This window comes from Hermetia illucens, chromosome 2 (assembly GCF_905115235.1).
Source record: "Hermetia illucens chromosome 2, iHerIll2.2.curated.20191125, whole genome shotgun sequence".
Taxonomy (NCBI): Eukaryota; Metazoa; Arthropoda; class Insecta; order Diptera; family Stratiomyidae; genus Hermetia; species Hermetia illucens.
This window is the reverse complement of record NC_051850.1, coordinates 168556893-168584325: the sequence shown is the minus strand read 5'-3', so window position 1 is coordinate 168584325 and position 27433 is coordinate 168556893. Positions and strand designations below refer to the sequence as shown.

Below are 27433 nucleotides of genomic sequence, written 5' to 3'. Positions count from 1 at the left end.
GGGCAATATCTATGGTAGAAAAAGAAGACGAGGTAAACCCTGCCTAAGATGGAGCGATGACGTAGGCCAGGACCCCAGACAGCTTTTAGGGATATCGAATTTGTGGACCTCGGCGCAAAACCGGGATGTCTGGAGTTCCTTATTAAGGGAGGCCTAGACCGGATACCGGTTGTTGCGCCGTTGATGATGATGATGAATTCCAGAGGGCAAAAGTTGATCATTGTCAGTATCCCTGTCAAGACAGCAAGCCAACTTTTTCAAGACGGAAAAGTAAAGATCGTTTGTGTCAGAAGGAAGAACGGTAGTTCCGACCCGGCACTTTAAGTGCTGGGCCCACGGCTTCATAACCCTAGGTTAGCAAAAGGTAAGACAGAAGTACTTTTTCTTATACGTCTGACGTACCCGGGCACAAAGCGAAGACTTACGTATTGAAATGTTGTTTTCTTTGCGTGAATCCCTAGAAAGAAGACTATTGCTCAGGTTCCCGGTTCCGGACGGTGCCAGGCCTTCAGTGAAGAGTTACTAACAGTGAAAAATCAAGCACTGTGGCAAGATGGTTTATTGGATAAGGTTCCTTTTACAGATTGAAGTATCGAGATCGTGGATCTCCTCTTTTGGGAAAAAGTGCCCTCTTTTTGTAAATAGTCTCCTCCATAGGGTTTTTTTGTAGGAAATGTCCTGCAGGATGTCGTATGGGGATTTTGGGAATTGGTAGAGTCAGGGTCTAAGGAATTGTTTGATAAGCTGTTCTGTTGGCATTCCTGAAGTCAGGTGGCATTAATGGCGGTAGGCGGATCGCTTGAGTAGAGTTGTAAGAATGAGAATATGTTTACTGGGCTTATATGGGAGACGTTTCATGCAGCGATATAGCTGGTGACCATTGCTGCTGACATAGAAGCCGAAATTCGAAGTATGTCTGGCATTTAAGTCGCCCCTTAAGATTATGAACCATAGTTTGCCAGCTAGGAGTCGTTCATGTTAAGAATTGTTTAGCACAACAAACGAAGGCGATATATACGAAGCAGAACGTGGTTTCGAAAGAGACTGTGGTTATTTCAAGGGATTTGAAGGCACTAAGTGGTAGGAAGATTCGGGTAGCCAACTTGTTGGAGACCAGTATTGCGGTGCCTCCGGTAAGGGATTAAGGCATTTGGTTTGGGTGGTGTCTGTGGAGTTGGAAGATGAGTTGAAGTTGGGAAGTGACGTCTATCATTATAGAGCAGATTGGTTCACGGTTTGTGTTCACCGACGAATAGCTCGAACTCGAGCCTTGAGTTAAGGTTTAATTCGATAACCCTAACATTCATGTTTCGATGCTAGAATGTCGATCAATGCATTGAAAATCAACATAAACTGCAGTGATTACTCGGCAAACTGGGCCAAATCTGAGATGGTTTGGTTAATCGGTGTTTAAGGAGTCACTGTCATTTGACTGACGCTGTGAAGTGAATCGGCGCAGGATGCGAAAGGCGGAGTGAAGGACGGTGTAGAAATCACGCGTGGTTTGGTAGTTTGAATTGGGTTAGTGTGGGATGATGGGGCCCGTTTTGGAGTGTTCCCTTTCGTCATAACTTTGCAAAATTAAGGCACTTTCGGTATTTGGGGGCTTTCTCCGCAGTTTATGCAGTTGGTACTTTTGTTCCCCGTTTCAGGACACTCACCTGGCCCGTGTCTGCATTACATTTCACGCATTGTCCGATGCGCTAGCAATTTTTACACTGCAGAATTTGTTTATTCATGATCTGTTTAAAGCAGACCAAACTGTGGTGTGAGATCGTCGGTCTTAAAAGAGGCGTCAAATGTGATAAGCCACCGGTTCATACTACCGTGCTCTTGTTTGCCTTTGTTGTGACGAAGGGTTTAATTCAAAGTATACTAGAGATTCCTTGGACGTTTAGCTTCTCAGCAATCTCCGTTGTGAAGTAAGTGTGGCCTAGGCCACGAATAATCAATAATGTGGGTTTTTCCTAAGAGAGAGTATACATAAATGAAGAATTTCACCTGGTTCTACCCAAGAAGGTTGCGGTACAGCCCTCCTTTTTGAAAAGGATCTGACGATTGGGGTTATTTGATTTGTTGATCAGAAAGTCCTTGTTAATGGCTTCCGAAATGATTATCTGGGTTGTCTTGAAACTCTCGGGGGGTTCTACGGCAATAATTGGCATTTACCTGTTTTCTCAGAGACGTTTGTTGGTGTGTCAGCCCTTCCGGCGAAGGTGGCCGCTGTTGTCCAGGTTTGACCGGGGTGCCAGGCGTGGTGTCCACCAATTATTCTTACGTTTGGTTTTGCAGTTGTCGCGACTGACGCAACTTTGGTGTCTGGTGGGTTGATGATTGTTGGTCCTCTTATGGCTGTTGATAAGAGCACGACGTCGGCGAACGGGCGGGTGATTTTGGGATCGGATTCTTGGAAGGTTCTTTAAATCGTTGTCTCCAAGGAAACAACCGTTGCCTGTAGTCCTCGGACCAGCTCCCCCAGGGAGTTTTTTCTATCTAGCACGTCTTTGAGCTTGCGGAAGATGATGTCATTTTGCCTCCTTAGGAAGAAGATCCTTTATGATGTCGTCAGAGTCGCAGCTTACATCGGAGCTCGTGTTTTTTGTTACCAAAGAGGCTGAAGCGTGTCCATATTCCGAGCTCATCTATTTTGAGGCTAGACTGATTTTGCTTTTGCAGATGCTTTAGGATTTTAAAGAGAATACAGTATTGATTCGTAAGGCTTTTTCTTGGTAAGGTTTATACAATCCTAGTAGCATTTTGATTCACATCTTGGCGTGGAACCCATGGACTGTTCACCTAATCGTTTCTTCGTTAGTTGCTGCCCAGACAAGCAGCCGTTCCCGATTCAACAGATGAATTTTGGCTCACATGGCGTCGTTTCTGCTTCTTTCTTAGTCAGCTTATCCGCCGTTTCAGGGCTTTCTAACCCACTAAGGCCCTGGAACCGAGGGTATCTAGACCATATTGTGCCCTGGCCTGGCTCCTAGTTAGAATCAAATTATTTTGCCTCTGCCTTGATTGTTTAGTATATGGGCTTCAGAATCCTTCGGCATACGTATGTATATTTCAATTAAACTTGCTGAAGTCCCCAATTTAAATCATTAACAGTTTTTCAAATACAAATTGTCAGGGGATAAAAAGGAGAGTTCACAAATGAAACAGGCTCACGTCAGATGAACATTGAAATGTACGAATTCCTCGAAATGAAAGGAATCGAAAACAAACAAGCATAAGTTCTGATACGACGCAGTATTCAGAATACATTGAAGTACGCTTGCATATTGCCAATAATTAAACTGTCTGGGTCCTTGTAACCTAGAAACCGTATCGTCCTTTGTTTGAGGTATAGAAATTGTTTCAACGTAATATTTACGGGCATATTGCACTCTCGTTCCAGCAGAGAAATAAGAACAAAAACATGTTTCAGTTTCGATGTATTGAAAGACTTTCTCCTGTACAGGCAATTTTAACGAATATCGCAAAACAATGAAAAAGGACTCTTAGGCAAATAACTTTTATTTTATTTGGAGCCTTTTTCACTTCTACTCTTACATCTACCGCCATATTTTACTGATATAGGTATTCAATTGAATGCCATGTCTGGATCTGTTTTTCATCAGAAATATAAAGTGGCAAGGATAGAAAAATAATTCGCTTCAATGAGATCCTTCCATTACCAATAATTTGATGAAAGTATGTAGCACTCTTGTAACTTCTGGAGCGAAACGATATGTCTAATTACGAAGTTTTAATGAGCCAAAGTTACATTGGTGTAGTCAATTGGGAGTTGACTTTATTTTCCGCTTCCGTGCCTATATCTGCAGATGTAAAAAGGATTCCATCAGATGTTAGGCTCAGATTTGAAGTATGGGAGGATGAGGAATGGAATGGAATCATTCAGATGAACTAGAGATGGATTTAAGAGCCATAGTCAATGCTGTTTTGCAGCCTGTATTCAATATTGGATTTGATTAAAAGAATCTAATATATGTATTTCAGCGGTGTGGAATGAAGTGAGAAATAAACTAACGTATTAATGGTCCATCTTCCAATTCCCCTTCACAGAAACTGGCCTCTAAATCTGTAGTAGGAGACGAAAAAGGATGAGAAAGTCAAGTAAAAGTGCTTCAGTTATGAAAGATTTTGTAGATTTCTGGCCTACATCCAGTCCGTACCTGCGTATGAATTGGGTATACCAAATAGTTTGATATACCCAACTCATACTACGATTTTCGATTTTCAACAAAGAACAAGTTCGGAAACCGGAAGCTCGGTGTTTCAGTGAAAGTACTAGTGAAGGTCTTTCATCTGGTACCCAACATTTTCTGTAAAAATAAATTTTTACGCCCGCCTTGTGCATGTATGAGGACCTCTCCGTTAATCTCAACGTAGAAAGGTATGACTTACTGCATGTCTGGGTGTTCACAGTTCCCACCTTCTCGCCAGCTTTCGTATCGATCGGTATAGTCGTTTTTGAGAAAAGTGCGTGTGACAGACAGACGGACAGACAGTTGCCAGATCTCCCATCAGGCGCGTCTCTTCGTGCGGATAAGGAAATTCCCGATGGTGTACGAACATATACTTGTACGCATTTGGAGGTATGTTTATGCGCAGGTCGGGTATGTGGGGGAAAACGCCCACCGGTGGACAAAAATGGTTACAATAAGGATACCCAGAACAGAAAATTAAAAGTAGTTGGTATGTGAAAACTGGTCCGGAGTAACTGACCATGATTTAGTGGAGGAAGCACGCGCTAAACTAAAGGAAGTAAATACTGCAACAAGTGATAAGGAGGAACGAACGAGCCTGGATCCCTTTAAGCGAAATGGTAAAAATGCTACGCTCTACACCCAGGTCCGTGAAGCCGGATGGACAACGAGGTATTGATAGTGGTAAAGGTTGTACCGGGCCCAGCAAGGAAGAAGCGATGCCTGCCAACGACGAGCGAATTGATGCAGTGCTAGCAAAAGTACTCAGGGTGGAAAATTGCCTAAAGGAAATGGGTAATACGAATTCATCGGGCCGAAACATAATGTTCACCGCTATATTAAGGTGGTTTATTCGAAACCTTAAAGATACCTGCGAAAAAGTCATGGGTGAGTTAGGTTCGACGAACCAATGTACAGCGAATATAGGACAGTTACAAGCTTCTACGGTGACTCCATTGCGGAAAGTATCTATTCTTACCAAAAGGATGGGACGAGCCACTCAAACAAGTCGGAAGTGGAAAGTTGTAGAGGACGTAAAGAGGAGCAGAGAAGGAATGTAGGATACTGGTGTAAAGCTTATAACACCAAGGAAAAGCCGAGGGTCCAAAGAACCAGTTACGGAGGGAGTGTAACGTTTGGACCCCAAATCGACTTCACAAATTAAGTCCCAGATTCTGCCAAGGGAGATCCGACGCTAAGCGGCCCGGGAGACAACCTCACACGGATCAGAGGACCGCAGAAGAGAGAACTACTTCTGGAACTTCGGAAGACGCAGGACGAAAGGACGTTGAACTACCAGAACTTGGTTGGTAGATCCGTAGTTGAGGAAGGTACGGTGAGGCAGCTAACCCACGAGATAACTGTGGAGTGCGCGACGAAGCAAAACATTTGGAGAGAATTGCTGCGGCTATTTCAAATTCCAGACGGTAATGTCGACGAGCGAGAGAATTTGCTGAAAGCATACTGTGACACGCAAACGGCAATCATCAGCTTGCCGGCTATTTGGGCAAGCAAGTTGCTGGAAGCTGGCTGCAGGTTTTGATGATAAAGGCCATGCCGCAGGAAGCGGAAAACGCCCGTTGTCTAGCATGGAACCAAAAGTCAAGAGTAAATGAGATTTATTCAGATAAATCTCAACCATTGTGAGGCTGCATACGATCTTTGGAGTCAGTCAGTCCTAAAGCTCGATGTGGCCGCAGCACATACTCTTCGTATGTCCGAGATTTGCAAATGAGAGAGAATACCATGAATTTCTCTTGACAAGACGGCCGGTTCAATTATGGATACGGAGTTGTTCCTCAGATATTTCCCCCATATCCGTAAGAGATAGCTCGAAACGTGAAAAGTATTATCTAGTTTGCCTAGAATGTCCTTCTGTCTTACGGAATTAGAAGCATTTCTAAGGTTAAGCCTTCTAAGGAGTACCATCAGTCGAGCTCGGCTGCTGTGTGCCTCGGCTCGATGGACAGCATCCACGACTTGCATGACAGCATCTACTATGGATCTTCCTGCTCTTAAGCCGAACTGCCTTGGGGATAAGTCTCCGGCACCCCATATGGCTTCAGCGAGTCTACTTCTGATGAGCTTTTCAATTACTTTCCCGGTGTGTGAAGCACACAAAGTGGTCGGTGTGCAGACAGCAGCTCAACCTTTGCTGTTCAGCGAAAACCTTGCTACATTCCAACTAGAAAGGAAAAAGCCCTCTTTCAGGCAAAAGTTGACTACACCGAGGACTAGATCTGGCCAATGTTGGAGCGCCAATTTGAATGCCTTTGCCTTTCCTTCTTCGTCTTCGTGTTTTTCATAGATTCCTCTTAAAACTCGTTTATAGAGAAAAGTGGGCAGTCTTCGGCACTCTCTGCGATGCCGTCCTGATCCTGTACGAGGTGCGCAGGGAATAGTGCCCGTACAATGTGATCCATCTGCTGGCCTTATGTGAAGTGGGTTTCCGCAGAGCCCCGGTTTTTTGTGTTACCAGTTTGTAATCGAATCTCCACGGGTCCTCTTTGTGTGGTTCCCGAAATATCGGTTTTTGCAAGATTAATAAACATTACTAACGAATAGTAAAAAGGCAAGTCTAAATTATTCCAAATACACTGAGAAACGTTATCCCTAAACACCGAATCTAGACCAAGCCTAATGTGGGTGCCGTCCCGAAATCAGATGGCCATGACGCTGGCTTCTTGGTTCGCCTTTGTTCACTGATGAGCACAAGATTGGTTCTGGTCTCAGCAGTCAACTGCGCTAGCAACTCCGCTACGATTCCTACAAAGGTCTTGCCTTCCGTTCGCTTAATAACTCCCTACCTTTTTTTGGTGCTTCACTCTTCGTTTCCGCCTTAATTTTGGGAAGAGGTTTTTCTGATGACATGGCGTGTTGTGGCTTCTTGTCCCTCTTGCATTCTTTTTTGAGCCCTGGAGATTACCTGAGTGAAGTCTCCTTCAGATGCCTCTTCCTCCTTTCGGTTTTCCTCAATTGGCTCTGTAATCGGCTGTCTGCAATTCATTTGGTGGCTGCGCTTGCTTTTCACGCATCTTCTTCTATTCTCCGTATTCGTTTTTAGTACGATTCTATCCAGGAGCTCTACCTGCTTTATCAGCCCGTTTCTCACCTTCTTACTGACGCTCTTCTGGAGGAACGTAGAAGACGGCATTCCCTTCACAGCTGACGCGCATTTCTTGATAAACCTTTCCTCTTCGGTTTTTACAAGAATAGTCGACTGCCCTTCCACTCGGCTCATACTCGAAGTCATCTGCTCAGTTTCAACAGTCTCCACTGTGCCTCTTTCCGCAAAAACTGCACTACGTGGTACTGTCTGGGTTGCTGCGCCGTGCCGTTTTCGTGCTGCGTAGAAACGCCGCCAACTCAGTCTTCTTTCCCACTGTCCCCTCAATTATGTCGTTTTTATTCTCAATTGAAGTTTTTACCAACGCATCGTGTGCAAGGGAGTTAGCCGAAATAGTGAGAAACGTTTATTCCTTCGGGGACAAAGCCACAGTCTACTAATACCAGTTTGATGCACACTACCCGACCAGGGTCTCAAGGGAGCTGGCTCCTTATGTATATATGCCACAACTACCACTTTGGCAGGACTAGGCTTATATAATCCTTTCGACGTCAACAAGGAACTGTCGAATAGGGACTGACTTCACGGCTACGATCTTTGGCTATCGAAAACCGTCTATGATTGGTTTCTGGAGTGTGCGCGGCATCCTCGACAACGGTAGCGAGGGTCCTCAGAATACGTGCTTTCTCCAACTTAATCGGGAATTCTAACGATATATAAAACTGGACATTTTGGGTCTAAAGGAAGTAAGATGGTGGGACTCTGAAGAGTACTCCTTTTCGTCTTGCCATACTTATGGTAGTATGCTTTTGTACTCCGGAAAGCCAAGTGGTAGCTGACGCCAATCCGGTGACGAGTTGCTGCCGACTGCTATCGCAAGATGTACTCTCTTGACTTGGGAGCCGATTTCTAATAAATTTCCAACTGTAAGATTCGTGTCCAGGTTGTACGCTGTAATGCACGAACGGACACTTTTGATATAGTGGCGAAGGATGCTTTCTACAAGCAATTGCAGGCAGTGCAGGGAGGCATCCTAAAGGTGACATTGTGATCGTGGTGAGTGATCTGAATGCCAAAACCTTGCTCGGACATGTGATGGGGAAGCACTGCCTTGGCGACGTAACAATAATAATGCGAGGTTCCTGGATTTCTTCAACTCCTATCGCCTCCTCATTGTTAGCACAGCTTTCCATAAGGTCATTTGGGTTTCAACTGGCCAACACTGTACGAGCAATCAAAACGACCACTTCGCAATTAGCAGTGGATTAAGAGTTATCTCCTGGCTGTCCGTAACAAGGTAGGCGTTGACACATATTCCCATGATATCACGGTACATCTTGCTTGACCATCTTGTTTTCTAAAACCTCTTCGCCTCACCTTACTTAGGATCGTTCAAGTTGGCGCAAGCAGGCATTCTGATGAACCTTGGTATCGTCGGCGGAGTATCCGCACATTCCAGAATTCAATCATACATTGTCTATGATAGCAATGGTCGTAGGCAAAAAGTAGTCCGAATCGGGGGCATGACAGCCATTTCTCAAGCATTAATAAGATTGGATAAGCATGAGGTAAGTGTGGAGTCACCAGTTCTACGGAGCGTCAATTTCCTTAATAGAAAGTGAAGTTTTACCAACCTGAGACACCTATGTGATACACGGCCATTTTGAATATAATGACTCTTCCCTTCCTCGTCTCTCCAATGGGTTTGGGACCATCTTTGGCGGAACTTTATGAGTTTGGATGACTCGTCCCCGGTTTGCCTCCTGGAAGGAAGGAACTGAATTTAATATTGTAATCACCGTTGTCAGTGACCATTTCGAGGAAGGGGAAGAGCAAAGCGAATGTTATTGCCGATGAAGATATGACTGCTGGATAATCATTATCAATGACGCACCGCCAGTATCCGGAGTAGGCCTGCTTTAAAAAGGTACTCCAGACATCCCGAGGTCCACCAATTTGATATCCCTAAAAGCTGCCTGGCGTAGTGGCCAACAGCATCACTTTGTTTGAGGCACGTCTTATTTGTTTACGACAGATGTTGTCCTTATAGACTTTTCGGCCTGAATCATCCTCACTCATACGGATTAGGTGACCCGCCCACCGCAACTTATTAAGCCGGATTTTGTCCACAACATGACGGCCATGGTATCGCTCATTGATTTTGTCACTATGTAGGCTACGGAATCCTCCATCCTCATGCGGGGGGCCAACAATTCTTCGGAGGATTCTTCTCTCGAACTCGACCGGGGGTTCGCAATTTTTTATGCTAAGGATCATGTCTCCGAGGAATACATGAGGACAGTCAAGATCATTGCCTTGCACAGTAAGACCTTTGACCCTATGGTCAGATGTTTCAAGCGGAACAGTTTTTGTTGACTACCAGTAACCGTGGGCGGATTTCATCATCGTAGCTGTTATCGATTGTGATTTTCGACCCTAGATAGAAGAAATTTGTTCCAGGGTCAGGTTAAAGAGGACGCATGATAGGGCATCCCCTTGTTATTCATTTGCCTGGAATGAAGCCTCTTTGATATGGGTCGATGATGTTCTCGACCTATAGAGCTATCCTATCTAGCAAGATAGCGATAGATGATACTCAGCAACGTGATACCTCTATAATTGCTGCACTGTGTGATATCTCCCTTTTTCCGTTTGCCATTTCGAGGTAGGGGAAGGTATTTGCATTGCGAGGAAAGTGTATGTTATTGCCGATGAGGAAATGATTGCGGTACGAATAGCTTTATTGAAGGAAGGTAGGGTGGCTTTAAAATGTGGCAGAGTAATGCTGAGGTTTATGCTGCGGAAGAACCTACGCAGGTGCTGGTCGTCCCTATTTACTCACTTACCGAAATAGGAACGGTGTCTAGCTTAACGCCGCTACCTATTATGATGTATGAGGATCTGTCCTGGGTACGAGAATGCGAAGAAATAGATAGATGAAGGAAAATAGACTGGGGCAACGAACATAGAGGATATTTCCGTTCCGAAGTCGATGATCATAGGTGCGTTGGGGCCGCACCAAGCTCCTAACAGAAATCTTCATCTCTTTTGAATTGGAGGTGTCCTTTGGTGCCTTCTTCCAATTGGACAGAGATCGGGAGATGCAACTTTCCAGGGTACAAAAGGACAATGAGAAGGGGAGGAACTTTTTCGTGACACTGGCCCCCAAAAACAGGGGTCTGTTGATCAAAACAGGTGCCAAAAAGTTTCTCTAAATTTGGTCCAATCCGTCATCAAGTGGATGTGGGCTCAGGAATTCCTCAATCCTAAAAAATCCTTCGACCAAGTTTAGACCTAAACAAAGCCGGCTTTTACAGTGTATATAATTGGTACCCATGTCGTCGCTCCTTAAAGAGCGATTGTCACCTTTAGCCACTTTCGATTTCACTGATGGGTTGCCTTTGGGCAGGATGATATCCTTAGTTGTCCTTTTAAGTAGTTGCTATTTTGTTGCAATAGGATCTAAATAAATTATTACCGATTCTCTAGAATTTTAAAAACAATTTGAAGGAAATTCATACTTGGTTTCCTGTGTTAATTTTCAGTGAAAATTTCAAGGACACGTTCATCACCGAGCTGGATAATACACCCGATTTCCTTTTGTATATTTTTGTACAAGAAATTGTTTTATCAAATAGAACAAACCTGAACTCGCAGATTTATTATCAAATCAAACAAAAGCAAGACAGCTTGAAGTGAATACAGAAGCCATATCCTGCCTGCTATGCCATCCAATTTCCCCATTCTCACTAACATCAAAATCAATAATGTCTGCATAGCTGGTGACTACTGATTTCCTCATTTTTAAATTGAACACGTGTAAGGATGAATTGATTTCGATAGCTTTGATGGATGGGGTATTCGCTGGAAGTTAGTTCGATCCTGTTCAATTTTCGCCTCAGACACGAGCCACGGCTGGCGTCAGTCAGGAGCGGAACCGAACGGCAATAATATTCAATTAAAAGAAGCCAACTGGGAGATGACCAATGAAATTAATTGCCGTCACAAGGACATCATATTACTAAGCTATTTTATTTATCACTTCGATGGGATAAATGCTTGCTCTATGGGACTTCCCCTGGCTTTTTTCTTACCTGAAATTATAATAAAATTCCTGGAAGTATCTTTATTAAATAAAGAAATTGGAGACTTCCTATTATTTGACGAATGCTTTTGGGTGTACAAAAGATAATTGATAATTGTTAGTGTTACTGTCACACTCCTTTCATCTCTGAGACTTCATTCCATTTGTTGCAGTTTCTTTTAGGTACACCTTTCCATTCGTAGTGAGATTGGTATCAGTGACTGTTCCGAGGGGCCTAATTAGCGGTTGGTGCGTCGTTTTGATGCCACAAATTGCTAGGACCGTGACTGCCGGGGGAAGAGGTAATCCATCCGTCCACTTGGCACAAGTGGTGAGTCTTCGTCATCTGAATAAATCTTTTTCACAGTTGCCAGTTTGACTCTAACTGCACCCACCAAGGGACTACCGAAAGCGGAGACTAAACGGACTGTCTACTTGCCTATACACTCTATTTTCCTATGATCGGGAACTCTGAAGGGGGTGACTTTGAGCGCTGCACCGAGTCTACTCAGCGGGTCCCTGCACGTTTCCACTAGTGTGGACGACGTGGCCACTGAGTAGAAAACTTTATGGGCCATTTGGCTGTCGGTTCGAATGGCTATATTTCGACGGACTTCCAGTCTCACCAGCACCGTTCCTTGGAACCTGGAACCTGGCAAAACCCGGGAGACCCTACAGTTCGGCTACACGATGTTATCCATAGACCACTTTTTATATCTATCGGTGCAGAATACTGTGTCATAATCTTGAAATTCAGCTTGCCTGTGGCGTAATCTTTTGAGAACTTTCAGAGCTCCCAAGGTAATTCCGTTATTGTGTTTCTGAGGCTGTGAAACCCCGGTGTTCAGCATTCGGACTGCTGTAGACTGACAGTGCTGCACGCTACAGAGTGTTTAAAGTGTTTGACCGGGGGGTAAGTGCAGGAGTACTTTGATAGTATCTGGCTGTCAGGCTTCATCACAATAATTTGCTGCCAAGTCGACACCGAGTTGCTATCCTTATTGTGGCTGCAAAGACTTCCGGTGAGCGGATAGGCCTTCCTGGCATGTGTGGAATCGAGGTCTCCAAGCGTGTTGGCTGCCACCACAGACAAAATCCGCGAGGTCCACGCACGACCCGTGGTGGGCGAGGTGTCCCCTGAGACGTCAAAATAGGTGATGGTGGTAACGCTAACAGCTACCGTTTCTAAGTTGGCAGGACAGTAGGTTCTTTGCGTTCGGGAATTAGAACTAGATCACGATCTAGATACACATCTTGAAAAATGCGAATGGGTAGTAGGTCTTTGGAGCCTTGGTAAGTACCAGGACATGCTGGTACCATCGTAGGATCGTCGAAAAGACCATAAAATGCAGCAGCTTCTGCACTTTCATTGAAAAGGATTAGATTTACAGGGACCCCATTTGCTGGCGTCATTACTTTGTTGGTACAGGTGCTGAGGTTATCATTAAAACTCGCCGCAGCAAGTTCCTCGCCGATCAGCACGTTTGACTACACGCGGGCGAGGAGCGTTTTATTCGCGTTTCATTATTGCAGATATCAGAACTTCCATTTTATAAGCAGATTTTCTGTGCCACTAGGAATTGCTAGTTGATCTGCGCAGCTGATCCCTTAGTGGTCCTACAACCTCGCTCAGGTCGTGTGGAAAAACCTCAACCTGCACACCGTCGTTTGTGAAGATAGTGCTGACCCACGTACTCGCGCACTACTTCAAAAATACCGCAACATCATTCTTCAATGTAGTCAGTCTTGAATGTGATGTTCTGCACCACATCCATGCTATTGGCTTCCTTAACTCCTAACACTGCCTCATCTGATGTGGTGCTACAAACCCTCAAAGCCATCAACCGGTAAACCGAGTTCACCTGCTTCCGTCTCTGAAAGTTTGCAAGCCCTTCTGTCCACACAGGTGACGAGTAGAGCAGGATGGAACGCACCACTCTGGCTAGAAGCAACCTTCGACAGTGTTTCGGCCCACCAATATTTGACAACATTTTTTGCAAGTGCCGCGGTAACACTGATTGCCTTTTGACATGCATATTTTAGGTGTTCCCTAAAGCCCAATTTGGTGTCAATTATTACCCCCCGGTATTTGATAGCCGGCTTTGATACGACTGTGCATCCATCCACCGACTTCCATTTCCACAGTGTTATTTTTCCAGCGTTTGGTTATTAAGACCGCTTTCGTCTTCGCATCCGCCAAGGTCAGCCGGCTCTTCCTAGCTGGATTTGCAGGTGGCTAGCTAGGTTTCAGAAGCAACACCAATTTTTGCTTTTTCCAGGCCTCGTGGGTGTTAGCGTAAAGCTCGAGCCTAGCCTTCACTGCCAGTTTCAAAGCTCGGTTGGGGATGCCATCCAAACCTGGGGCCTTGTTGTCACCGATCCTACCACATATTTCCACAGCTCCTCCACAGTTACTTGGCGCGGTGGGGATGAGGGCATAATACTCGCATTTATATGGACAACCGTTTGCTTTCTCCTACTTTCATGGTGTGGGATCAGAGTGGCAACAATCGGTTTCAGGTGGCGCGGATAGGCCAGCTGGGGTGATCTCCGCAGCGTTTTCATTACCAATCTGCAGACATTACCTCAATGGTTTATGTCGGCATGGTCACACAGCTGTTTGAAGCAGTTCTTTTTGTTCCTCCGCCGCGGCCACGCAATCGCATCTGTGCCTCCCCTCACCATCGCAACCGGGGGCAATCGCCTTCTGGGCATTGTATCGTCGCATCTTTCCGTCATCCGTCGGGTGATTTGGGTGTCTTCTCTACCATTCAGGGATATATTGGCTTTGAGCTCCGCGGAAACGCTTCCCCCTCAAAAGCTTTCGCTGTCCAACCGAGTATACCCCCCGGCATTCTGCGAGAACTCTTTTTCGAGGTCGATGCGTCCTTGATTTTCATGCAGATTGCCTGATGGTCGCTGTGAGTATATTTCTCACTGATATGCCAAGCGATTCAACTGGCTAAAGCGGTACTCAGGTCCACTATAGAAAAGGATCTTCCCCGGAAAGTGTACGCGAGTACCAAGTCTAGCTCCGCGAATGCTTCGAGGACAACACGTCCCCTCATATTAGCTGTCCGGCTGCCCAATTCATTAGAATCGCCTGCATCTAAAACAAAAGCGGCAAGCATCTGCTTATACTCGGTAAGTGTAGCGCTGGGTGGATCATAGCAGTTTTAGATGTGGACACCTTCACCTTCTCTCTGATGAGGCCTTCCTCCGGGTGCTTGAACGGTTGTTGCCCACAAGCCTATAGCGCTGCTTGGCCCGTTTAGTCTTTGACAAAAATGGTTTCGATATGGCTCACTAATTATGGCCACATCGATGTTTTTTTCACTGACGGTTGCGAGAGTAGATCCTGCGCCGCCACGTAGTGATTGAGGTTGATTTGTGTCAACTCATCTGCGATCTATCTTAAGGACTCTTCTGTATTCCGGGCGCCTACTGCTGCCGCAATGTGCCGATTGTCCACACCCTCCTTTCCTTTGCACAGTAGACAATTTGGATCAGCTCCGCAGTCCTTGCTGATATGGCTTTCCACTCCGCATCTCCTGCATTGCTTTGACCTGTCATTTGGACTAGTGCATGCTTTCGCAATGCGACCAAAGCCAAGGCATCTAAAACATCACAAACAGCTTTAACCCAAACTGGTTCTTAAGATGACACATAACCTAGCCTATTCTCACTCTCCCAACTGTTAACAGTTTGAGTGCTGTCTCTACTGGTAAGCTGATGATGGTGGTTTGTGTTCTCTCGTAGGTTTTCCTTAGCGTTTTCACCGCTGACTCTTCTAGTCTGACAAGAGCGAACTGCTTCTCCAACGCTTCGCAAGCCTCCGCCTTCGTGGTGATTTCATCTATACCTCCTTTTCCTCGAGGTCGCCGCAGCAACAGTTTCGCTTGCAGCTTCAGTCGTAGTCCTTATGTGTTCTACCTTTTTGGCAGTTGAGTTCTTTTTTCTTTTCGGGGTTTGCTGGCCTTTCGTGCAGGTTTTTCCTCGGTTTCACTCCTTTTGTATTTTGAACTTAAGTCTCCTGGTTCACTTTTTTATTCGGCCCCTCTTTCACCCTGGGCCTTGCAGTACGCCAAACGAACTTTATATTCTGGTGAATGTTCCTGCCCTCCTTTATGAATTCGTACAGCTCCATGATCTTTTTACCCAGGGCAGTAAAGACAGCTGCGGACTCATCAGACTGCCTAAAACATCGCTCGAGTGATTTGGCGTCAAGCATTCTCCCTCTTCGAAGACTCCCGATACACACTTCCAACTGAGGGTAGCAACAGCGGGGGTTTGTGCACGTGTGAAAGGGGATCTGCGAAGAATTTAGCTTCTTCTGAACGGGTCCGTCGATGGAGCCAGTTCCAGTCCCTCCCGTACGCTTGCAATATATTATGCCACAGTAGCCAAGGTCCCCAAGGTCCCCACTACTGAGGAACTGTGGTTACTGGTTATCGACAGTCGGGAGCCCACTTGCCCGCTCCCAAAAACCGCCGGTAGTGGGTGTCCGAAGCCCTGCACCATAATTTTATTTTCCTTCTGTTCCTCCATGTTTGCTTTTATTTCCGTTTATCCTTCCCATTGCCAATTTTTATTCATATTATTTTGGTCCCACGAACCCAGCTTGATGATGATGATGATGACTCCGAAGGGGCGCGCCCAATGGGGGATTTGGCAACTCCATACAGGAACCACTAAACTAAGGAACGTGTTTAATGGAGTTAGCTTCCCCTGGCCCAAACCTGCAAACTCCCATTTTTGAGATAATCACCCGCATCCGGAAAGTTGAATATGTATTCTATAGTGACCCCACGAAAATGTATCGTGAAATTCTTTTCAAGCTGAGGATCAAACCAAGCTGCAGATTCTGTGGAGAAGTGATCCTGGGGAGGCCACTACGGAGTATTTTCTTAAAACAGTCACTTCCAGAAAGAATTGTTCACCCAGGCACTGGTACTTCATCAGGTAGCCGAGGACAGCGTCCTCGATGAGGAGACTAAATCGGCCATTAAGAACGCTTTCTATATGAACTATTTACTGTAACGATATATCCACCTTGGAAGCTGCCAGAAAGATAATTAGGAGGGTAACAGCGACGTTGGGGCAAGGAAACTCCCCTTTAACCAAATGGGCCACTAGCTGGAAAGAAATTTTGGAGGATATAGATAAGCCACGGCATGTTGACACCTATGTAGATATACAGAGGGCAGAGAGTGACTTAAAAATTCTGCTTTGAATAAAGCATAAGGACGAGACCGTACACAACGCTAACCCAGACGAAGGCATTAAGTTTTGCTGCTTCCTTGTTATGAAGCTGCGAATGGATATTCTGCGGTTCTGGCAGGAATGGTTCGATTGGGATGTTAGGATTCCGGATTCGGTACAAGCTCAGTTCGCGAAAATATTTTCTTCCTTGGAGTATCTCAATCAAATCCGCGTATCGAGGTGGAGCGGGTATAGCAAGGAGGAGGACACTACCGCATTAGTCGGGCTCAGCAATGCATCTGGGGATGGACATACTTCGTTGATTTATAGCCGTGTAAAATTATGCAATGGCTATATCGTGCGGTTAATCGACTAAAAGTCGTGTTATCCCATTGAAAACCTGGAAGAACCCCCATCATGTTCGGTCAAAGTGAAACCAGCTGATTGTGCGTCTTGAGGTATGCTGCCGCAGAAGTTTGTATCTCTAGAATTGTGGTTCAACGGTCCTTCATTTTTAAGAGGGAGGTACCAGCAACGTCTTTTTCTGTAGTTGACGCTACTGCAAGTTGTGCCTCGGTCACCAAGGAGGACCAAGTCTCCACCGCTGACCCCTTTGCGAGGTGTTCGAGGTGAGGGACGAACAAACCAGGCAACTTATCTGCAGAGGAGTTGCATTAAGCCGAGGAAGCAGTAGTGCGGTGCCAGCAAAAGGATTTGTTTGGTAGACAATTGCCTAAGACCGCAAGTCCGCAAGTCCTACCACTCGTTCTACTTAGCTTCCGGAAAGCCAATCAAGAGGAATGTGCTGCAAGTTCCGTGTAGCTGGTATACGGGAAGACACCCCAGCGATCCTGTACTCAACATTAGGTCGAACTTTAACATCATCAGAATTTTATGTCTGCTCAAGGATGCGGTGAAGAAACTGAATCATGCATGCATGCCCTAATTAGGACCAGGGCTTCCTGAAGGATGCTGAAGTCAAATTCTCTCGAGCAAGGTCAACTCCATTTTAACCTGATGTGGGAGGTACACTCAAGAATGTCTCTTTGGCCTGGGTAAGGCCTTTTCGTCTGGAAGGAAACGCAGTCTGGAAAAAGGGTGCAATGCATCTATTTTGACTTGCGACAGCTGAGCTGATAGAGCTCTGCGTCTGGTTCTTCGCTGAAATTCCTGGGTGGAGTTCTCTAGAAAAAGCCATTAATCCTACATTTATTAATTATTATTAATTTTTAATACCTTTTTGGACATTTCTATAAGTATTTAAACTAAGTGTAGTATACTATTATCAATTTGATGTGGTTGTAGGACCCTAAAACAATGCCGAAATCAGCAAGAACCTTTAACGCACAGTCCAAAGGACGGGTCAAAGTAGGAGCCAACAGCACAATTATAAACTGAAGGTGTCAAATTTCGGTCACAATAATAATATTTGCTGCAATCTGTGGGATGCCGTTTGATTCCTTGTTTTGTGCAGGGTAAAATTACTGCTGGTTTGGTGATTGGGGTCGGGGTTGGTGCTGGAGTTGGTGTTGAAGTTGAAGAAGTCTTAGTTGTTACCGGTTCGGTTGATATCGCAGGGACGTCAGAAGATTTGTTAGAAACAGTTGAGCTCACGGTAGTTCCAGCACATCTTTTTACGCATTTACCTCCTTCGAATTTTTCATTGGGCGCACACCGAAGCATCATAGGATATAATTCCATTTTGTCATTAAGGACACAAAGGTAGTAGAGGTTATCATTATCTGGCCAAGAAATCGCCTCCCCTGGGTTTCTGCAATATGCTTCCGTACATGAACTATTACTTTTATACAAAGTGCAACTCTGAGTTCGCGCTGAGTACAGTTTTTCCTCTGGGCATTTGACCCTTATAGGCGTTAAAGTCAAACCAGTTTCGCCGTTGTACATTGTGCAAACATAGTAGTGATCACAGCCATCCGGATCCGGAAAGACTCCTTCCATTTTGCATTCAAAGATGTTGTTTTTGGCATTGTTATAACAAGTATCGTTTGATGCGACACATTCGCCAGCACCTTGACAAATAAAGCCATCCCCGCATGTATCCAAAGGAATTTCTTCCCATTCTTCAAGCATTTGAAGACAGAATACTCTCTCCTTGCAAGATTTGCAATTGGAACCCCATTCCCGTTTCTGGTCACATGAAACAGCTTTTGACGTGGAGATTAACTGGAATTGAATAATTATTTGGATAAGTAACACAGAATAATTTCTGCAAGTTATTTTCGATACTAAAAATCGGTACTAAAAATTGGCTAGGCGAGTTGATAATAGAAAGTAGTCGTCTGCATAGTGAAGGTAGGAGTAAGTAAATAAAGAAGGAAGAAAGAGAATAGATCAAGGGTGAACCCAAATGAGGTAAGAAAGAAGTTGAGACGTATTTGTTGAAACAGTTTTGCCTTACTCTGCCAGTTAGATAAAACGTCAACCAGGAGAGAACAGATTCTGGAAAGAAGTACGAGTCCTCCAAACTTGGTCCCAAGTACGTTTGACAAAAGAGAAGGAATCAGTGACTAAAGTGACTAAAGTGTGTGTGTGACTAAAGGTTGTTAAGAAATCACCCAAATTCCGCCGACTAAAAGGGATAGTGTTTAGTGTGCCTATCGATTAGAACTTTTGGCTATCATACCAGTACATGAGTCAGTTTTTGGAATGTGGGTACACTTTTCGATAAAGGTATCGATGTCCTTCAGAATTTTTGCTTTCTCGACCTCCAGCTCGAACAAATCTCCGCTAAGTGGCTCCATACTACAGCGGCTCCACACTACCCTACCTCCAGCTGATACTGGGTTTCAACGATAAAACCCGAGTCCAAGCCCACCAATTTTAGGATCAAATCTTCGGCGGCATGAACCTTTCTACTTCGAGATCTTAGGGACAAAAGCTTTACCTTGGACACAGAGGCGTTCTTTAGCCTGATTTCGACAACAAGCCTAAAGAAGTGCTCCCCCTGTTTAAAATTTTATAAGGGCCGCATAAGGTGGTTGGAAGGACTTTCGGGCAGCATGTTAGCCTTCATCGCAGAATGACAGGAGTAATTTCACTTTGTACACGGTGTCCCGGAGCAAGCGCAAAAGCCCAGGAACGGGTTCACCTAGTATCGAGCACAGGGTCGCTGGGGAGTCTCAAATTCTTCCCGTATACTAACTCTGAACTGGTGGCAAACGTCTCAGGATGGGCTGTACATAGGCCAAGTAAAACGAAAGGGAGGACTTTCGACCACGAACAGCCATTGTGTGCCATTATAGCGGCCTTTAGAGTCCCATGCCAGGATTCCAGTATCCCACTGCATTGAAGCGCACGAGTTGCCTAACTTCGAGAACAGTGTAGACTTGAACTGCATTCCCTGTTCAGTAATAACTTCGGCTGGAACTTCAAAGCGCAGGATCTATTTCCCACAAAAGGCCTGGACGCCCGAGTGTGCGGAAATGTCAGCCAGAAGTATTGCTTCAGGCGACACTTCTGGCACGCGATGCACTCTCTAGCCCAGGGGTTAACATCCTTATTCATTGAGAGCCAGATCGTGTACTGCAAGGAATACTTCCTTGCAAAAAGCGGCCTAGGTCCCTTTTCAGAGGTCTCGCAATATATTTCGAAGGTTGAGCTGAAGACAGGAAACACCCAAAATTTTTATTTGGGGTTGTCCCTGAGTCTCTGAAACACTGTGTCATCTTACTGTGCTTCGGCAATTGTCGAAAAATCGACCGTGGTAGAGATTTTAACATCTGAAAAGTGTGACAAAGTGTCTGCAACTACATTATCTTTGCCGGACACGAGTTGGCTAACCTAAGTAAACTGACTTATGAAGTTTAGGTGCCGGAGTTGGCGAGGGGACGCTTTGTCGGGCTTCTGCTTAAACGCGAAGATAAGAAGCTTGTGGTCCGTCAAGACTGTGAACAGACTGCCTTCTAGGAAGTATCGGAAGTATTTTATTACCATGTACCCGGCTAATAGCTCTCGATGGTAGGTGCTGTAGTTCTGTTGAATTGTATTCAATTTATTAGAAAAGGAGCTCAACGGCTGCCAGATTTGGTTCACCTTTTGGTGAACTTCTGGTGACCTACCACAATGTTTGAGACATCGACGAAAACGGCTGGGGGTGCATCTGATTTGGGGAATGCCAGGAGTCCAGTTGTCGTTGGCAATCTCAGATGCGTGGACGAGCTCTGTAGACCACGCAATCACGCATGAGTCTTTGGTTTTGGGTAAAGACCAGTAGGGCAAGTGCTGTTATCGGCTTTGAAAACATAAGCGAACGGCTATGTGCTCTGTACTTGCGAGGCAAATTTAGAAATATAAGTCTCATTAACGTTCACGCCCCTACAGAGTCGGAAAAGGACACCTTTTACGAGGCAGTAGAACGAACCCTCGAAGCCCGCCCCAGATATGATATCAAAAGCATACTTGGGGATTTTAACAGCCAAGTAGGGATGGAGCCCGTATTCAGGCGATACGTTGGCTCCCATAGCTTACATCAAAATACAAATGATAACGGAATGCGGATTATTCAATTAGCAGTGTCACAAGAAATGGTTGTTGGAAGTACCTGGTTTCCGCCGAAAGTGGTCCCCAAACAAACGAGAGCCTTTCCAGACGGGACCACTTTTAACCAAACTGACCACGTGTTGATCGAACGCCGCCACATCTCAGCCTTGATGAATGCCAAAACATATAGGGGGCAAATATAGACTCGGATCACTATCTCGTTGGCATGGTGCTCCGAGTTCGACTAACAACACCACCCAGAATCTCCTCTGATAATCAGGTGAGAGTTAACACTGAAGCCATCTACAACACAGCCCTCCGCAACACCTATAAGAGGGAAATGGATGCCGCAATGACCGCGGTCAACAGAGATCCTGGAGATGAAGCGTCAACAAATGATCTTCACAATCACCTGAAGAACACATATTTAGCTCGAGCCGCAAAAGGAGTCGGAATGGCTAGTTTGACGATGAATGAAAGCTAGTAACGGAACGGAAGAATGCCGCATACCGAGTGCGGAGACTTATCACGAACTCCGTCGAACGGAGAAGCAACTTTACAGACGCAAAAAGGAAGCCTGGGAGAACCGACAGGTCGATGAACTCGAAAAGTACAGGGAGCAACCGCACAGGCGCGGGAGTTTTACCAACAAATCAGCAGGATGAAGCCTTACACACTTCGATCCACATCCTGCCGAGACAAAGAGGGAAATGTGATTTCCGGCAGAATGGGCATATTGGAGCGATGGGTTGAGTACTTTGATGAGCTACTGAACAACCAGAACATCGACGAGTTGGAGGTCCCGCCAACTGAAGACGACGGACAAATACTGCCACCACCAAGTATAAAAGAAACAGTCCGTGCAATTCATTGTCTTAAAAATCATAAATCGCCAGGAGCCGATGGAATTACAGCCGAATTGGTTAAATATGGAGGCGACCAATTACACCAAGTGGTTCATCAACTTATGCTCACGGTGTGGGACAGCGCCAGGCATTATTTCTTTCATACATAAACAGGGAGATATCACACAGTGCAGCAATTATGGAGGTATCACGTTGCTGAGTACCATTTATAAGATATTCTCCACTATCTTGCTAGGCCGGAAAGCCCCATACGCCTAGAACATTATTGGCCCATACCAAAGAGGCTTCACTCCAGGCAAATCAACAACAGATCAGATTTTCTCTCTGCGGTAAGGGATGGAGAAACTGTTGGAATATAGATATCAGGTGCGCCATATTTTCATCGACTTTAAAGCCGCCTGTGACAGCAAGCCCAGGATAAAACTGTACTGTACAAACTGTAACTGGTCCCGACGAAATTGATAAGACTGAGTAGGTTGCCCATGACCAATGTGCGAGGCCAGATAAAAGCAACAGGATCACACTCAAGACCATTCGATATCAGCGGTCTACAACAAGAGGATGCTCTATCGTGCATCCTCTTTAACCTGGGCCTGGAGAAGGTGATCCGTGGTGCTGAGGTAAATGGAACAGGTAAGATCCTCTTTAAGTCCACCCAACTACTGGCCTATGATGACGCTATCAACATAATGGGAAGAACGGCCCGAGTTGTACAGCTGCCTTCATCTAGATCGAACAGGCGGCTATTGACAGGAGATCTTGGGCTGCACATTAATGAAGGCAAGACAAAATATATGGTGGCAACGTCAGCACCAAACACCAACTAGCCAACAACATCAAACCGCACTGGTCAAACGGGGAGAATAAGGATAGGAGAATACAACTTTGAGACCGTTGATAATTTCTCCTATCTAGGGTCGAAAATCATAGCCAATAATAGCCGATTGTTGGCAGCTAACAGAGCCTATTTCAGCTTAAAGAACTGTTTCGTTCAAGACGTCTCACTATAGGGTCAAAGCTCTTACTGAGCAAAACCTCATGTATTCCTCGGAGACTTAGTTCTTAGCAAGAAAAATTGCGAATTCTTGGCTGGGTTCGAGAGAAGAATGCTCCGAAGAATTTTTGGCTCTCTACATGACGATAAGCGAATCGATAGACCACAGATCGACGAAATCTAAGAGCGATACCATGACTGTCAGGTAGTGAATAAAATCCGGCGTAAGGTTGCAGTGGGCGGGTCACTTTTATTATCACCGTATGGATGAGGCAATATCTATGGTAGAAAAAGAAGACGAGTTAGACCTAGCCTGAGATGGGGCGAGGCCGTAGGTCAGGACGCCAGACAGCTTTTAGGGATATCGACGTAAAACTAGGGTGTCTGGAGTACCTGGATTAGGAAAATGTTGGGAATTTAGTGTCTATATCTGTCAAATAATCGTGGCCTTCAAGTGGCATACGACTGTATTGGCGGAAATGTACTGTACAAAGTAGCGTTTGACTTGGAGAATTCGGTAGGCCTTTCCACAACGACAGTGTTCCACTCAACAGGGCAGATCGGAATCAATAACTGCCTGACAGATGCTTTTTATACAAACGTTGGGTTAAAGCGAGGAGATGGGCTGGTACCTTTACTGTTCAATTTGTCGCTGGAACAGTTTATATGAAAGTTGTCGGTGGATATAAAAGGCACGCTGCTTTATAGGCCCTCTTAAATCGTTGCATACGCGAATTGTATAAACATCATGGCGACAAATGAGATTTTTATCAACCTGAAGTCAATAGGAAACGGTCGCCTACGAATTACCAAAAACAAAATAGAAAAGGGTATTCAAACGTAGAACAGAAGCGCGTGGGAAAATCCTGAAAGCACAGGGCGAATTCTTTAACGAAGACAAATTGGAGGACACCATCGATGGATTAAGATGCTTGGAGGAAATACATCCTGAAAGCCAAGGTCCAAAGTATGCTGTAGAGCCTCGACGACGACGTCCTGGCAATAAAATGTTCGCTATTCCTTCATTATAGGCTCACGGTGCCAGGTTGTTTTCTAGCACCGATTTGAAGAGCGTATGTTATCAGATCCCGATGGCCAAACACGATGTCGATAAAACAGTGACTGTCATGCTCTATCGTCCTTCTTTCAGAAAGTATGATATAGATGGCATTTTTGGTAAAATGATGGAGATGTTACGATACTGCGGTTTGAACATGAACAATGGAAAGTGTTGTTCTGGAAAACCTCCATAAATAAGCTTCGATACAACCCAACCTTGCAAGGGTTCAAGCTATTATGAAAAATACGAGGGGTAGTTTTGTACAGAATTCTTGGACTTTCGAAGGATTAGGACAAAAGGGTCATCAAATGGACACAAGGGAGCATGTCAGGGTTTGGTTTCTGCAAGACTCAGTTAGCAAATGCAGTATTATTGGGGTATCAGCAAACTGGAGTTCAATTAAGGTGTCCGAACTGCATTGGAGCAATGAGGGGAAGTAGCAACGCAACCCTCAGGATCCTTCTCTCGAAGAGTTAGTGATAGTTGAAACCACTGACCTGGAATTGGAAAAAGTTACTAAAATTGGAAACTGTTCGTCGATTACACTATGTTTATGTTTAGAACTTATCATATTTTCTATAGTGCGATAACTAAACTGCCATCGTTCGTCCTTAAATGACAAAGGAGCTGTGACAGCAAGTATTCGTTTTTATACACACCGCGGACGTTCGAAGTCAATGGTCGACGAATGGTGGTGTCAACTGACCGTTTCAAACCAGCATTCTGGGTTCGATAAAGCACACAAACAAACCGCGAATTAAGTGGTATCACCAAATAACCGGCATATGGCAGGTCAGGATTGCGATAGGGACGACGATAATGAAGAATACAGAGTGAATCAGTTGGTAAAAGAGAAACGCGCTCGTCCTTGGACTGAAGAAAGGTTTTGTCATGGTTCAATAGTCTAGAGTGTGTTATATAGGTCAATTACGTTTCACCGAGCAGTATCCGGTTCAAGAGTTGGAACGATAGACGGCTTAACAAAGAAATCCTTGCGCAGGGAGAAAATTATGCGGAAAATTCTGGTCAAAATATTTTTGCCGTAGAAATAGTCCTTTGCGATTAACAACTGTCACTATATGTCAGAATATTTTCACTTTTTTCTTCACTCATTTTCACAAAACCATTAGAAAATCAACTTTAAAAACTAATAATCTTGTTATTTTCAAAAAATCTATTATCTATTATTTTATTGATTTGGAATTTTAATTAATAAATAGTATCCAAAAGTAATAATGGTTTAAACAACCCCCAAAAATCAGACTACTCACAGCAAGGGACGCAGTTAGTAGAATTATGATTTTCATTTTCTTTTAGCAGAAAAATTCTCTTTCTCAACTGAAACTCTAACTAATTCGGATTCAAGTTTTTATCCGACTTTTATAACCGCCGGAAGTAAAGAAAATAACCAACTTCAATTAGTTCTCCTGTTTTGTTGGGTTGTTGTTTACTGTTGCGATTGTTGTAGCAAGGAACAACATTATTGGATAATTTCAGGTTTCCCATTAGGATGGAAATACTGCAAAAGTTGCGTTATCTTATCGATTCGGGTTAACAATCTTTTGCCTTACGTAACCACCTTGTACTTGATTCTACTAACCTTGAAGTCTATAGAGCTTAATATCTTTAAGCTGCGAAAAGAGGCTATCCTATGTGAAATAGTAGTCTTTTATAAAGACGAAGAAAGTGCAGTTGGCAATCTGGTTGACATGCCAGATAATAAGGTGTTAATTACTTCGCTATTCTGTGTTTAAGAGTTAATTAAATAATAATCCCGTCTATCATTTCTTATCGGGTTCAAGGTTTTATCATAGTATGATTCTCCGAGAGTTACCACGATAAACAAGAACACCACAGTACAACTCCCAATTAAATTTCATGTTTCCAAAGGGAAACCATAATTTGGGGGATGTATCTAGTATCTAACAACATCTTGAGGTAAAAAGTTGTTTAAATTTAGTTTAGTTTGGCTATTTGGATGAGTAGGTACATCATTTAAACGTCTCGTACGCAATTCTGGTTGAAAGCTTATTAGGGGTCACCTCGTCCTCGTAAAGGCTGCCTAGGATCCTCTGATGGCTTCAGATTGTATGAGGAGCTGGAAGCTCATTCCTAGTATATCAGTAAAAGAGACCTAGAAGAGTGGATTATCAACGACAGGAACTACAGAAGTGAAGGGAACTCGGAAAAACTCGTGCCTGGATGAAACTGGCGACATTACACACGACGGAAAACTACTTCATGATTAGAGAAAAATTTTCCAAAGAGGCACCAGGATTTATTGTGGAAAACTCGCTTGAGTAAATCATAGAGCAAAGGCATAATGCAGTGGTTGAGGTACGCTCATGACATTCCAGCGACCCAACGAATCACAGCCGCAGTGAAACTCAAACAAGGGAAATAGCAGCAAATAACTGGGCTGAAAGCTTACCATATCCTTCAGGAATTTTCCTGGAGCATGTGCTATTGGTAGTCATCCCGGTTCTTATGTAAATATATATATATGATTGCCTTACATCTCTTTGGTGGGGTATAGCGCTCTTGGGAAGACCCATTTGTCAGCCAGCTTGGGAGAGGGGACTCTACTGCATGGCATAGCCCGCAATGCAAATGCCGCTCCTCCTTAATGTGCAACCTATTCACTGCCACTTCTGTCTCTCGATCACTTACTGTACGAGGGCTAAGCTTGTGCCCCGACCCTGTTCTTCATTTGAGGTAGTGTCAGACCAGCGCACTCCGCTGACACGATGCAGAGAAGTATTGGTGAAAGTTGGGAGCTTTGAGGTAACAGTGAAGATCACTTTCCATATATTACTCTCATACAGCAACACAGAAAGAACACTAGCTGTGAACGGCCTTAACTTGATCTTGGTGTTGAGATAACTGCATTTCCAGATTTTAGACAGAGCTACGAAAGGCGATCTTAATGTCGGGCAACATAGCGCGATGATACGTCTGACTGAGAATTTTGAGTAGCTAGGTAGATATCAGTGGCCGCTCCGAGGAGCCCCATTAGCGCTGTGGTGTACCATTTCATGCAACAAACTCGTAAAGCTGTGATTACTGTTATAAGAGCAGGGAGGCAGAATCCAGCTGGCTCAGATCTTCAGAGCTAGCCCGTAGCATTCACGAAGCAAAGCAGCTCTCCCACCCTGCAGCTAGAAATCTCTTTGAGGTTGCCAAAAGAATGGTTCACCCAGTGTCTGTAGCCTGACTTGGGGTCCTCCCTTCTCCACAGCTTCGCAATGCTAATTGTAGGTTATGCCGAGCCTGGTGGCATAGTCCCCTATGGTTCAGTGCGCCGTGCACCTTAATATCGAAAACATTTTCACGCATCTGGCACAGGAGTTCTCGCGATCGGGCTATGTTATAAGTGGGCCTTCATTAACTTGGTACAGGTGGTAAACCTTCGCCATCTAAGCCTCGCGGCGGCTAAGTAGTTCGAGTAGATT

The 27433-nt window shown here is 44.8% G+C and overlaps 1 protein-coding gene across 1 annotated transcript; it reads right to left on the bottom strand.

Annotated features, from left to right (window-relative positions):
- Window positions 1-17764: 17764 nt before the first annotated feature.
- LOC119648392 lies at window positions 17765-25385 on the bottom strand. The gene is made up of 2 exons (XM_038050130.1): window positions 25253-25385; window positions 17765-18745 (listed from the first exon to the last, which is right to left on the bottom strand). Exons 1-2 carry the CDS (start codon window positions 25286-25288, stop codon window positions 17888-17890), a joined length of 894 nt encoding a protein of 297 aa, XP_037906058.1. The 5' UTR covers window positions 25289-25385; the 3' UTR covers window positions 17765-17887.
- Between the last annotated feature and the right edge of the window lie 2048 nt (window positions 25386-27433).

What these genes read in the sequence shown, in the direction of transcription:
- LOC119648392 (XM_038050130.1), bottom strand. Translation starts at nt 25,288, where the DNA reads ATGAAAATCATAATTCTACTAACTGCGTCCCTTGCT. An exon ending in TACTAACTGCGTCCCTTGCT is followed by an intron (nt 18,746 to 25,252) that starts GTGAGTAGTCTG and finishes ATTCAATTCCAG; the next exon opens with TTAATCTCCACGTCAAAAGC.